This window comes from Budorcas taxicolor, chromosome 19 (assembly GCF_023091745.1).
Source record: "Budorcas taxicolor isolate Tak-1 chromosome 19, Takin1.1, whole genome shotgun sequence".
In the NCBI taxonomy this organism is placed as follows: Eukaryota; Metazoa; Chordata; class Mammalia; order Artiodactyla; family Bovidae; genus Budorcas; species Budorcas taxicolor.
In genome coordinates, this window is record NC_068928.1 from 17,202,912 (window position 1) to 17,215,967 (window position 13,056).

General features: G+C 50.1%; 1 protein-coding gene across 1 annotated transcript; it reads right to left on the reverse strand.

The window, feature by feature from the left end:
* Window positions 1-829: 829 nt before the first annotated feature.
* On the reverse strand, window positions 830-10,906 carry TMEM98 (transmembrane protein 98). The gene is made up of 6 exons (XM_052658308.1): window positions 10,755-10,906; window positions 9,167-9,298; window positions 8,034-8,067; window positions 5,511-5,626; window positions 2,991-3,050; window positions 830-1,674 (listed from the first exon to the last, which is right to left on the reverse strand). The coding sequence occupies exons 1-6, from the start codon at window positions 10,883-10,885 to the stop codon at window positions 1,467-1,469; spliced, it is 681 nt and encodes a 226-aa protein (XP_052514268.1). The 5' UTR covers window positions 10,886-10,906; the 3' UTR covers window positions 830-1,466.
* Between the last annotated feature and the right edge of the window lie 2,150 nt (window positions 10,907-13,056).

A 13,056-nucleotide genomic window follows, 5' to 3' on the forward strand; every position in this document is an offset into this window, starting at 1 on the left:
GGAGAAATTGGATGGATGACACATCTCAGTGATGAGCAAGGTACCAATCTTGGGCTTGGGAAATGGGTTCTTGGTTCTCTAAAATCAGGCTGAGGGATTTGCTGACTTGAATTAGGGCACAGAAAATGAAATGGGAACAGACATGGAGTTCCAAACATACTTAATGGCACAGGATATGAACCAAGGCAGCTCCCGAGCCAGTGCCCTCTCCAAAGAGCAAGGTTGACTCTGAGATCCTGGGAAGAAGCAAAGTATTCCAGGTGTTCCTATATGCTTGTGATGGAAATGATGGAATTTGGATGCCTGGTGGCTCAGATGGTATAGAATCTGGTTGCAAAGCAGGAGACCCATGTTCGATCCCTAGGTTGGGAAGATCCCTAAATTGAGAAGGTAACAGCTACCCACTTCAGTATATTTGCCTGAAGAATTCTGTGGATAGAGGAGCCTGGCAGGCTACAGTCCACAGAGTTGCAAAGAGTTGAACATGACCGAGCAACTAACACACACTAGATTAGGCAATTGTGATTCTGGGTCCTACAAAGGTCTCAAATCGTGAAAAATGTTCCTCATCTTTCAATAACTGCTAAACAGATACCAAAGGAATGGGAACCCATCCTTCGTGGATGTCATCGCTAGTGTGGAAACTACTGCCTGGTGGTATTTTCACCTGTCTGAACTCTGGGGAGGAGGTCTCTGAATATTTCATTTTGAGTCAGACCCACAAGGCATCCTCGAGAGTCACAGCCCCTCTCCTTCCACCCTCAGTTCTCAGATATGTCCCAACACACACCACGCACTTGAATTTGACTCAATAACCGCACGCTTGAGAGAAAGCTAAGTATGTATTTACTCTCCACCTAGTGGTAGCTAGGTAAAATTGCAGGCATAATGATAAGGGAATGATCAACTCTACATTGCTCACCTTCAAACCCAAACCTATAAAGGGAAGTAGGCACTCAGATCCTCAGGGACCAGGCACACAACACAAATAAATGAAAAAGGCCAAGTGAGAGAGTACAAGTATTGTCAAGAAAGGCAACTCCTACTTAGTTCCAACTGATTGTCCACTTTGGAAAATGCAGATCAGAGCTGCTTCATCATCTTCTGATTGTTTGAGAGAAGCCAGAAATTCTGATTTTAATGTGAAACCTCCTGATGCTGAAGACGGTGGCTGGATTTTCTTGAAAGCACTAGGTGAGCTAAATACAGCTTACAGTCCTCCCATTTTCAAAGCTCAGCTGTACAGATGGTGACTGTCATCTCCCCTAATTGTGGGATTAGACTGCCACTCACCAGCTGCCATCTGTAACTACAACAGAGGCGCCAACTGCTTTACTACACAGACACAGCTGGACTCCCCAGCCGTGGAGAACAGCTAGCTCTACAGGAAGAAGTGGGAGGCTCCGCAGAGCCACCCAGTCGTGGCAGCAGCCTGGCCCCTGTGACCAGTCGCTGGCCAGTAGGCACTAAATGGCTGACTGCTCCTGAAGGAAGCCTTCGGGGCCTGGGAGGCCTTTATCTGGCTCAGAAGCTAAGGCTGCTTCTCGAAGGACTTCCAGGTGCTCCTCGGCGGCTGTCAGTGACTGGTCAATCCAATCCAGGCCTCCGGTCAGGTGGCAGGCATTCCTGGTCACCAGCACCAGATGACTCACAGACAGGAGCAGGGCAGTTGTCCTAGGAAAAAAAAAAAAAAAAACAGGATCAGCTTCCCTAGGATCTAAGGGACTTTGCCCTAAAGCCCAAAGGGACAGAGTCTAGACTAGGGTTCCCCAAGCTGAGTCCCGTCCTCAAGAGGTTGCTAGGTATGTCATTTAAAAAGGGTTCCATGCTCAAATAAATTTGGGAACATCTGGGTTAAACAAAGGTAACTGAAGCCCTTCTCAGATTGACGCACATGATAAAGTTCTAAGAAAAGAATGTAATACTCTTTGAGTCTCACTAACTTATTTAAGACTGGGAGCCCACTTCCTGCAACACATCCAATAGCATCTCCCAGAAGAGGGTTCTGTGGGACAGTCTGGATCTAGTCAACGGGATAAGCACATCCCCAGCTGCTGCCCACTTAAAGACAGGGTGTTCATACCCCACCTTGGGCATCATGTATTGATTCTGAATCAATAAGACCCAGCGCTGGTTTACCATATTCTCACAAAAAATTTAACTGCAAACCAAATAGAGGAGGCGGCTTGTTTTTTCAGTACTGAAAACCTCACTGCAGAGTGTCTTCTCAATAGTGAGTAGGCATGATGCATTTGGGAATGCATTACAGATGATGAGCCCATGAACACAGCTGGGCAGTAATCGAAGTAGGGTAGAGAAACCAACAGAATTGCTGTGACCCACAGCCTGTCTGGCAATTAGTACACAACAGGCCTGTGAAACAGTCATATAAATCCGAGAGACAAAGGAACATGCTTTGTTTTGTTTCAAGTGGGTTTGCATTTGGTAGAGGAACGTTAACAATCTCAAAAGCTTAAGTATGCTCTGTGTATAAGCGCCGATCATGAGACAGGGTTCCTGGGCATGTGCTGTGAAGGTGAGCACAGCTTTAGCTGACCTGTCACTGCCAGTCTCAATTCCTGCCCACCACCCACACCAGCAACCCACTGGGCAATACTCACAGCTGAGGTGTGTCTGCTTCAGGGGTCCAAAGAGCAGAGATGGCCATGGGGGCAATGGGAGGGCGGGGAGGTGCAGACAACTTAGCTTGGATGGACGTTTCATCATAGAAAATCCAAAATCCAAGACTGTTTCTTCCTCCTGCTCCTCTGGGGTTTCAGGAAGAACTCTGGCCACAAGCATCCAGCCAGGCCTGGCTTACTGGTTGGCTGACCCTTCACAGTGAAGTGAATGGTACCCAAAGCTGGGGCAGTCTTGGGAACCCAACAAAGCAGCCTTCTCCTCCACCACCAAAACAGCCAGCCTCACAGATCTGATAACATGGGGAGCTTTCAGTGTGAAAAGACACACAGCCACCCCACCCCTCTCACCGGGCATCCAGGAGCTTTGGGTCCAACGGAGGGTACATGGATTTCACAACGTCGTCCACTCTGAGGGGAGGCAACAGGCTTTCAGTGTTTCCCTTTTCTTATGGCCTTTTCTCCTTCCTTTCTCTCCTTACCCCAAAGCTTCTTTTTAGACATTCCAGACCCAGCCTTTAGTGATTTTCTGTAACTGTATTCTCAGACAGGTACTTAAACAGAAAGACTTCAGTGACTTCTCTAGGGGGTCCAGTGGCTAAGACTCTGGGCTACCAATGCAGGGGGCCCAGGTTTGATCCCTGGTCAGGGAACTAGATCCCACATGCCACAGTAAACACCCAATGCAGCCAAACAAATAAGTGAAAATTCCATCTTTTTGAAATAAATAAATGAAAATGAGTTTTAAAAGTTTAAATAGATAAAATTAATTAATTTAAGACTTTGACTTCTCTTTAGAGAATACCTCTGGTTTTCAGTTCCAATGGCTTAAAAAGTACAATTTCACACATGTGAAATGATGTTCAAGATATACTACTACATCAAAAAGGCAAACTGCCAAACAAGATACAAAGTCTGATGGATCCTATTTGCATAAAAATGAATAAACAATAGCTATGACATTTGGCAGGAAGTGAGGGACCAATCTGCAGAAATACTTACCATTCAACAGTGACTGATTACTTCCAGGAATTGGGATGGGGTGGGACTGGGGGCTTGGCGGGTCCCTTCACTTTTCAGATTCTCTATTTCTGCAATGTTTTAACTTTTACAAACGCTTATTACTTTTGTATTAAAAAAACAAACAAACATGGTTACAGGTAGATATTCAGAACACTAAAAAAACGCTCCAAGTTTAATTTGGGTTCAAACTGCTCCACTGGCTTTCCTGCAGCACATGATACAGTTCATAGTTAATTTTTTAAAAACCAAATTCAAGAAGGAACTACTTATTCATCCTTATGTGCATGATTCAATGTTTTCGTTCAAATTTCTTGCTCTTGGACCATTTAGTCAAGAAGCAAAAAATAATGATGCGTTGTTTGATTTCCAAAAGCACTTGCAAACAGGCTTGAAGGTCCTTGTCTTGGGGCTGAGGGGCTGGTGAGGAAGCGCAGACGCTCGGTCACTCAATGCCCCACTCGGCCAGCCCTTTTTCCTACCCTGTAGCTGAAGCCGCTCTTCTTTACACGGTACGAAATAGAATAAGAAAAACCATGGGGCTAAAGGATGTGAGGGCAGCAAGAGAGAGCAAGGACCCTGACTGATTTATGGCAGGGATCATTCTGGAAGCAGTCCAAGGTGCTCAGTAGGACAGGCCAGTGAGCGCCCCACGTGAGGTCCACCCTCTGAGCGCTGTCACACCCTCGCTCCAGCACCGCTGCTAGTCCTGACCCCCCAGGACTCCACTGGGACCCAGAAATCGCCCTCTCTCTCCTTCTCCGCGCCCTCCTGGTGATGCTGCCTTGGACCCTGGCGTCACAGGAATTTGCCAGGACCTGGGACGGCTCTTGGAAGTGACAGGAGGTATGAGGGAGGTCCAGCAGGTACTAGAGGAAGGGCTGGTGCTTGCTCGGAGCCTGGGTCCACTTCAGGCCAGGGGCCGACCTAGGCTGACCCCCCTCCTGTAGCCACACCCGCCCGGGACAGCTCCAGAGACAGCCCAGATCCTTCTGGATTATCTCCCTCCCACTGTCTCAACTCACTGAACTCCCTGGATGGAGTTCAAGTGCACCAGCTCTTTCACATTCCCTCCAAGGACTGGTTCCTTGAGATCCATCCCAGCCCACAGGCGAAAGCGAGGACCCTTGGAACTCAGGAGGCTGATGTAAGAAAACCTCCTGAACTAGGGAAAAAAAAAACTCCCGGCTCAGGCACATCCACATACCAGCCACCAGATGGCAGCCCCAACTTAGTACCACCCTTCCTCTAAGAAAAAGAGCTTTCTTCACAAAACCGAGGCCAGATGAGGGGGTGGAGCTGTTGTTGCCTGCAGTCCAGCTGGTTGCCTCCTACATGGGATTCTGCAGACAGCCTGGAATCTGGGAGATATGAATGGTCCCTTCACCTCCCACCCGGGCTTGGGGGCTGCTGGCCGGGCCATGGATGGGGCCAGGGCTGGTCTCAGTACAGATGTCAGCTGGGATGGGGCGCGCGGGAAGCTCACTGCTCACCGGGGTGTGGGCACCCATGGCAAGTGCGCTTGCTGGCCCAGAGCCCAGGAAGGTGTGCCCAGGGGAAGCAGAGCTGGCCCAGCTGGCATGGGACTGAGGAAGAGGGCGCTGGGGGGCCCTAGTCATATGCTGGCACTTCCCAAAAAATCTACGGGAGGGGTCACGCTGGAGGGGAGGGGAGCCTGTGACACCACCCTAGCCTGAAAAGTCTCCCAGCCTCTAAACCCTCCTGGGCTCTCTGGGACTGTGTGGGGCATAAACCATTCAAGTTGCCCCTGGAGTTGCTCAGGGGACCCTGCCCCTGCCCCCACCCCCACTTCCGCCCCTCCCCCGCCCCCCCGGAGTGTGGGGACCTCACCTGGGGCTGATGCGCTTGGCCACCACGATGATGTCACTGACGCTGGCCGAGGTCTTCATCTTGGCCCCTGAGCCCATTGTCATGGCAACAAGCTTCTCCGTCAGAGTGTGGCAGATCTACCGAGACAGGGAGCAGAGAGGTGATGAGGGGGGGACCCAGCCCCCGAGGGTTTCTGCCATCCCACAGAGCCCCATCCCACGGCTGGGCCCCCAACCTCACGGACAGACTGAAGTGAAAAGCACACAGAGAGGGACGGAAGAGGCACACCCAAGGGCACGGCCGGGTAAGGAGGGAGGGGTGGGAACCTCAGACCAGGGCCAGGGCTTCTCGGCTTAAGAGAAGTCTGAGCTGAAATAATCTGTCCTAAGAAAAATCATGTGCTCTAACTTCATCCTCTCCCTTCAAGGCCAAAACCTATTTTCTCTCTGGATTCCTTCACCTCCTGGCTTTTTCTTCCAAAATGATAAAGATCTCCGCAGGCACCCTCAGAAACATGGCCAGACAAGCAGAATTTATATCAACAATTTTCTGGGATAACATTTTAGCATGTTTGTCATGATGGTGATAAAAGGGCTATGGGGAAGAAAAAAAAGGCAGGAAAATAGCAAGACTAGGACACAGGGCCTTTCTCATCATCCACCAGCAGCACTGGCCACCCCTAAAGCTTTGCTCCTCACTTTCGTGCCCCCCTCCCAATGTCAGAACCTGGATGTGCTTCTATCCCTGGGGAAGAATTTCCATCAATTTCATCACATATACATGGGGCTGGAAGAGAGGCAGAAAGAAGCCGGAGAGCCCACCCAGGGGACAGCCCAGGCCCTTCCCTCGAGGTCCCACCATAGGGTCTCCAGGGCAGGTGGCCAAGCAGCAGGGCCTCGAGCGCTCAAGAGGAAGCTGAGAGGGTCTCAGGATGGACCACTGAGCCCAGTAAGACTCCTTCCGGCTGATTTATCCCACACCTCAGCTGTCATTCATCCCCCTCCTCAGCTATCATTCATCCCCCTCCTCTAACAGATAAGGGCAGGGGACAAAACCCAAAGACAGAAGGAAGACGTAATGTGGCATCGCTACTCCAGTCATTAGACCCATCCATCCCCATCTATAACCACGGAGTGAGGTAAGCCAGAAAGGGAAAAACAAACATCATATATTAACGCATAGAAATGGGATCTAGAAAGATGGTACTGATGAACCTATTTGCAGGGCAGCAAGGGAGATGCAGACACAGAGAAGAGACTTACAGACACAGCACGGGGAGGGAGGAGAGGGTGGGATGAATGGAGAGAGTAACATGGAAACATACACATCACCATATGTGAAACAGACAGTCAGCGGGAACGTGCTGTATGACTCAGGGAACTCAACCGGGGCTCTGAGACAACCTAAAGGGGTGGGATGCAGTGGGAGGTGGGAGGGAGGGGACATATGTATACCTATGGCTGTTTCATGTTGCTGTATAGCAGAAACCAACACAATATTGTAAAGCAATTATCTTTCAATTAAAAATAAACAAATTTTTTTTAAAAAGAGCTTCTTGGAACTCAATAATAAGCCTGGACTCTGGGACAACATCTTACCAGGCACTTCTTTGTCCCCTAAGAGAAGAGCTAAAGAAGAGGTGGGACAAAAGGCTTTTTAATATTTTGTACTGAATGACATGTGTCATTTTCAATTTCAAAAAAGCTGCCTTTTTTGAGATCTTGAATAATTGCTAGACAAAGAGAGAAAAGTGTGGTTTCCCAGGTTACTACTGAAATGAACAATATTTGCCACTGGCCAAACACTTCAACATTATTATTGTCCTAATAAGTCTGAGAATGTCAGGCAAGAATTGGTAAACAAATGCTAAAACTGTAACAATTACCCCAAAACAATAAAAATTACCCCAAACTATAAAAATTACACAGAACTGTAAAAAGTACCCTAAATGCAAATTGGATGCAATTCTCCACCCTGTCCTGGAGGCTGTTGGCTTAAAAAATAAATAAATAAACAGTCTGCTCTCAGGTTGAAGTATCATGGTTTGGATTTTTTAACACTGATTGTCCTGTCTGGCTGACCACTGTCACAGAGAGGGCTGGTGAGGAACTTTCTAGTAACTGGAGATGCCCTAATACAGAGCTCAACTCGCTTCAAGGGCTGAGCCCTCAGTTCATGGAAGAAAGTGCCCAGGAGAAGCTGGGAACTGCCCTTCCCCCCAAAATGGCTGCGGTCTTGCTCTGCTATTCTGCACACAGCTTTCTGCCTGGTCAGTGAACATGTGGTTGGTCACTGTCTCTGCTGTCTTTCCACCGCCCACTGTACTGTCAGGACCAGGTGGAGTAAAGCCTTTGAAAGGGCCTCTTGAATTCAAAGGAGAACAGACCAGGAGTGGAAGTGAACAGAAGGAACTCCCAAGAGTTACAAGAGGCCCCCTGCAGGGATCAGCGCTCCTCCCAAAGTCCCTCCTCCTGGACAGTCTGTGCACCCAGATGCTTTGGTGACCACCCCCTTTATTCTCCTGGGGAAATCGAAGAGTATTACCTTCAAGATGGCGATGCAGTGGGACATGAGACCCCTGCGGAGACAAGAAGCGTTTGTCAGGGCTTCTCCACAGAGGCCCACCTCCCTCCAGCCACCACCTCCACGCCTCCTCCAGCTCTGACCCCCAGGCCCGGCTGGACATCACCTGAGAGCCGGGACGCCTCAGCGGTAAAATGAACAAGCCCAGGAGCTAAAGCAGGAAGCCCTTTCTTTCCCCTGTCTTCCCCTTTCCCCTCCTGCACCCCACAGACTCCTCCAGCTAGTGCCACAACTCTGAGCTTCTGAGACTGTTCCCTCCACCCAGGGACTCCTTCCCCGTATCCTCTGCCTGGTGAACTCATCTTTCAAGTCCTGAAGGGACTGCCTGGAGGTCCAGCGATTAAGACTTCAAGCGTCCCCTGCAGGGAGTAGGGGTTCTATCTCCAGTAGGGGCCGGAGAGAAGCTCCCCATGCTGCACAGTGCAGCCAAACAAAAAAAAAGGCCCAGGACGAAAGGCGCCCACTCTGGGAAAGCCTTCAGAAGTCCACCCCACTCCTCCAGCCCAGCAGTTCTATAGATGCCGCCTCCTCCGCGTGCTCACTGCACCTGCAGAGACCCATCCCTTCCCTCCATCATTTCTGAAACAGTGTATTTAGTAGAATTCTGTTTCCACCACCAGTTTCAAAGCTGCATTGCCTGGCCCCGAGCCTGCACATCACACCGGTTAACACCCACCCAGTGAATGAAGGGCTGAGCGACAGCGAAGGGGGCAGCACACACTTCTGAACCCGCAGCGGGGTGCAGGGATCCCCGAGGAACCCTAGAGACAAAGGCTGCATCCCTGGAGCCTGAGGGCCATATTCACGGGCGCCTCAAGGATAACCCAAGCACATCACGGTGACTTTATAACAACTCTGCCACACATCTACGGGATTCAGTGTTCAGGTCTGCAAAATGGGGAGAGTGAGGACAATCACCGTGGTGTCACACTCTAGGTCCCCCCACGGTGAGGGCAGGGGAAAAGTGGCAATGGACACAGCGCTCCAGGGTGCTCAGCCAAGCTCGGGCGAAGGAAGCCAGGAAAGGGCACCCAGACGCCCGATTCGCCACCCCCTGGCAGCTGGAGAAAAGTGAACAGTCCCCAAGGCCTTACGAGGCATCTTCAATCCAGTCTTCGTTCTCCAGAATGGCCTCGATGTGAGGGTTGGTGATGACAACGTCATCCAGTTCTAGCTCAGAGGGCTCAGACTGGGTCTCCATGGCGCCAATGAGGTCCACGATGGGCCTGGAAGGAAGAGTCCAGGTAAGTGGGTTCCTGCCGACTCTCTCCCCATCGAGGCCCACATACCCTCCGAAAGGATAAGTGGAATGAGTAAGTGAAAGCAAGGACTTGTTCTGGATCCAAACCGAAGGCTAGTGGGACTTCAGTGTGGGCCAGGCACGTGGTGAGGCAGTGAGTCAAGGAGGCAGGGCACAGGAACACAAGAGAAAACGACACAGGACAAGAAGAGCTGCTCAGAGAAAGGCAGGGCTGCAACCATAATCATTACAAAGATATCCTAAACAGGGACGCTCTTTCAGGACAAAACAACACCCATTTGTAACTTCTTTCCCCTTCAGGCCTACCTTTTATAGAGAAGTTCAAGTTCCTATTACCCAAACTGACCTGCACCCCCTACTTGCTCTGTAGAATCAGCTTCTGGGAGCCACCTTGGTCCACCCACATGATCCCACCCCCTCCAAGTTATACTAGAGAAGAGGGGGATGTAAAAACACCTCCTACTTTAAAACAGGGTTCTTGAAAACATGAGACACCATCGCAGAGCTTTCCTGGGTCACAAAAATGGGCATTTACTAATTATGAGCCACTCGACAGAGATGCTGATAGGATTCAAAGGGGTAAGAGAAACTCAGGGTTTAGTGGTCAGTGTCCCTTGGGATCTAGCAATTAAAATATCCCTAAACTGAAAATAACATCTTGATTACCAAGTAGGTTTCATGTGAAGAACATCATGAAGAAATCTGTGCAGAGATGAGACATGATCCTATGCTGGGGTTTTGCAACCCCCAAGTGTCTATTGCTTCAATGTGTGGCTTGGAGTGCGGGGCGTCGGATTTCTGCTCCTACGAGGTTGTTTGGGAGGCTTCCCAGGTGGTGCTAGGGGTAAAGAACCCGCCTGCCACTGTAGGAGACAGAAGAGACTCAGGTTCTGTCCCTGGGTCAGGAAGATCCCCTGGAGGAGGGCAAGGCAACCCACTCCAGTATTCTTGCCTGAAGAATCCCATGGACAGGGGAGCCTGGTGGGCTCTGGTCCACAGGGCCACGCAAAGTCAGACATGACTGAAGCGGCTCAGCACTGACGGCCGCACGGGGCTGGTTAGAAAGGGCTTGTGCTGTGCTGTGCTTAGCTGCTCAGTCGTGTCCGACTCTCTGCGACCCCCTGGACTGTAGCCCACCAGGCTCCTCTGTCCATGGTTTGGCCTGCTCAAATGTTAAGTGGCCAGTTTGGGATAGACGGGTGCTAGGTGAGCACATTCACAGAGTCCAAGGCGGCTCAGGATGCTGCGGAGCTTACGGAACATTCTTAAGCTCTGAGACTTTTACTGGGAATGACAGCCTTAGGGTACCATTTTCAAGATAAAAGTCAAGTGACAGTTGCCCAACACCAAACTTCTTTTCTCTTTTGTTGGGGCATCAGGGCACAGTCCCTCTCTGGTCCTTTCCCTCCCGGGCCACTCACTTGGAATCATAGCACTGCAGGAGGTCTCGAGGCCGACAGTAGCGCTGCCTGCAAACCACCACCAAGGCTGCAAAGGAGGCCAGAAAGATGGTGGCCAGCACGCCTATGGCAACAATCACCACGGTCTCCATGCTTCCAGCTGGCTCCCTCAGTCCTGGTCAGTCCCCCTCATGGGCTGAAGCTGGAAAGACACAAGGGTTGAGCAGCCTGGTGAAGCACCAGCGAATGAGTGGGGTCTTACCTGCTGGAAGGTGGAGCGGAAGGCTCCACCTGCAGACACCTGAGGGCCTGAACAGAAGCAAGACGCATTTTAGGTCATGCCCCAAATGTTATCTTTTCTTTAACTACTGGGTTGGCCAAAAAGTTCATTCCAGTTTTTGCGGAAGATATTATGGGAAAACTTGAACGAACCTCTTGGCCGACTGAATAAAAGCCTTTGCTCCCCAGTTGGAGCAGGATGGCCTTTTCAACCCAGGACAAAAGGAAACACTGTCACTAGCACTGCTGTTTCCGTATCCACACCAGGCACCTGAAAGAACACCCACCTAAGAAGGGCGGGACTGTATTCACTGCGAGTCTATCTGTGCCAGGCACTTGGTGGTATGTGTTTACTCTTCTAACGATCCTATGAGGAAGGTGTTCAGTTCAGTTCATTTTAGTCGCTCAGTCGTGTCCGACTCTTTGCGACCCCATGAATCACAGCATGCCAGGCCTCCCTGTCCATCACCAACTCCCGGAGTGCACTCAGACTCATGTCCATCGAGTCTGTGATGCCATCCAGCCATCTCATCCTCGGTCGTCCCCTTCTCCTCCTGCCCCCAATCCCTCCCAGCAACAGAGTCTTTTCCAGTGAATCAACTCTTCGCATGAGGTGGCCAAAGTACTGGAGTTTCAGCTTCAGCATCATTCCTTCCAAAGAAATCCCAGGGCTGATCTCCTTCAGAATGGACTGGTTGGATCTCCTTGCAGTCCAAGGGACTCTCAAGAGTCTTCTCCAACACCACAGTTCAAAAGCATCAATTCTTCGGCGCTCAGCCTTCTTCACAGTCCAACTCTCACATCCATACATGACCACAGGAAAAACCATAGCCTTGACTAGAGGAAGGTGTTAGTATCCCCATTTTACAGTTGAGAAAACTGGGGCCCAGAGAGGTTAAGTAATTTGTCCAAGTCTATGTAGTCAGGAAGCAGAAAGTCACCCACTCAAACTGAGATGGATTATCACCTGCCCTGTCCTTTCTAAGGAGAAAAGAGGATTCTAAACATTCTGGGGAGTTTTGATCTTGAGTTTCAGTGTTGGAAACGTTGCTGTTGTTTAGTCACTAAGTTGTGTCTGACTCTCTGCAGCCTCATGGACTGTAGCCCGCCAGGCTCCTCTGTCCATAGGATTTCCCAGGCAAGAATACTGGAGTGAGTGCCATTTCCTTCTCCAGGGGATCTTCCTGACCCAGGAATTGAACCCATGTCTACTGAGCCACCAAGGAAGTCCCATTGGAAACTTACAACTGGTATTAAACTGTTTGTCATCTGTTTATTGCCTGTTTTCATTTAGGAGGTTATTTCACACCTATTCTAACCTCACAGGCTGGAGAAGCAATGGCATCTCAGAGAAGTATGTATTCACAAAGTTATTTCATTGCAGGCCTCCCACTTGTGTCCTTCTGATCCAGTCTTCTTCCCTTTCTGGGCTTTAATTTCTCCACCTGTGAAAAACGGTGCTTTGACATAGAATTCTAACTCCAGGACAGTACATCTCCTCTATTTGAATTTAATCCTATGTTCCATGTCTTGGAGGTCCAAATGCTCCTAATCATCATTCAGTAAGTATTTATTAACCACTTAGTATGCACCAAGCAGAGGACTGGATTCTGGAGACTGGAGATAAATAAGTCATGGGCCCCAAAACCTGGGATGGGGGGAGCCTGGGGAGAGAGGTAGACAGGCAGACAAACCATTTTAACTTCTTCTGCGTGTGCCACATACAGAAGTCCATGAAAAAGAGTACCAGTGTTTGCAAGATACTTTCTGGGAAGGCTTTTCGCCCAGAGCTGGTGATGCTTGAGCTGGGTTTTGCAGGTTGAATAGGAGTTTCCTGGGTGGACTTGGCTGGCTCAAAGTGCCAATGAAGCCGACTCAGAGGACTCACAGAGCTGCTGACCCACCTGGCTGTGCACTTGCCCACAAGGGTGAGAAGACCGAGCTCTACCTCAAGTCTCTGATTGTGTTTGGAGGCGGCGTGGGGATGTCCTGCTCGGTGACCGTGGATGTGTTTCTCTGTACTGTCCCTCCTAAAGGGCTCCCT

Bases quoted from the DNA above. Each gene is read 5' to 3' on its own strand.
- TMEM98 (XM_052658308.1), bottom strand. From the start codon at position 10,885: ATGGAGACCGTGGTGATTGTTGCCATAGGCGTGCTGGCCACCATCTTT. The intron at 9,299-10,754 runs GTGAGTGGCCCG...TCTTCCTTCCAG, and splicing joins CTGCAGTGCTATGATTCCAA to GCCCATCGTGGACCTCATTG. The intron at 8,068-9,166 runs GTAAGGCCTTGG...TTGTCTCCGCAG, and splicing joins GACTGGATTGAAGATGCCTC to GGGTCTCATGTCCCACTGCA.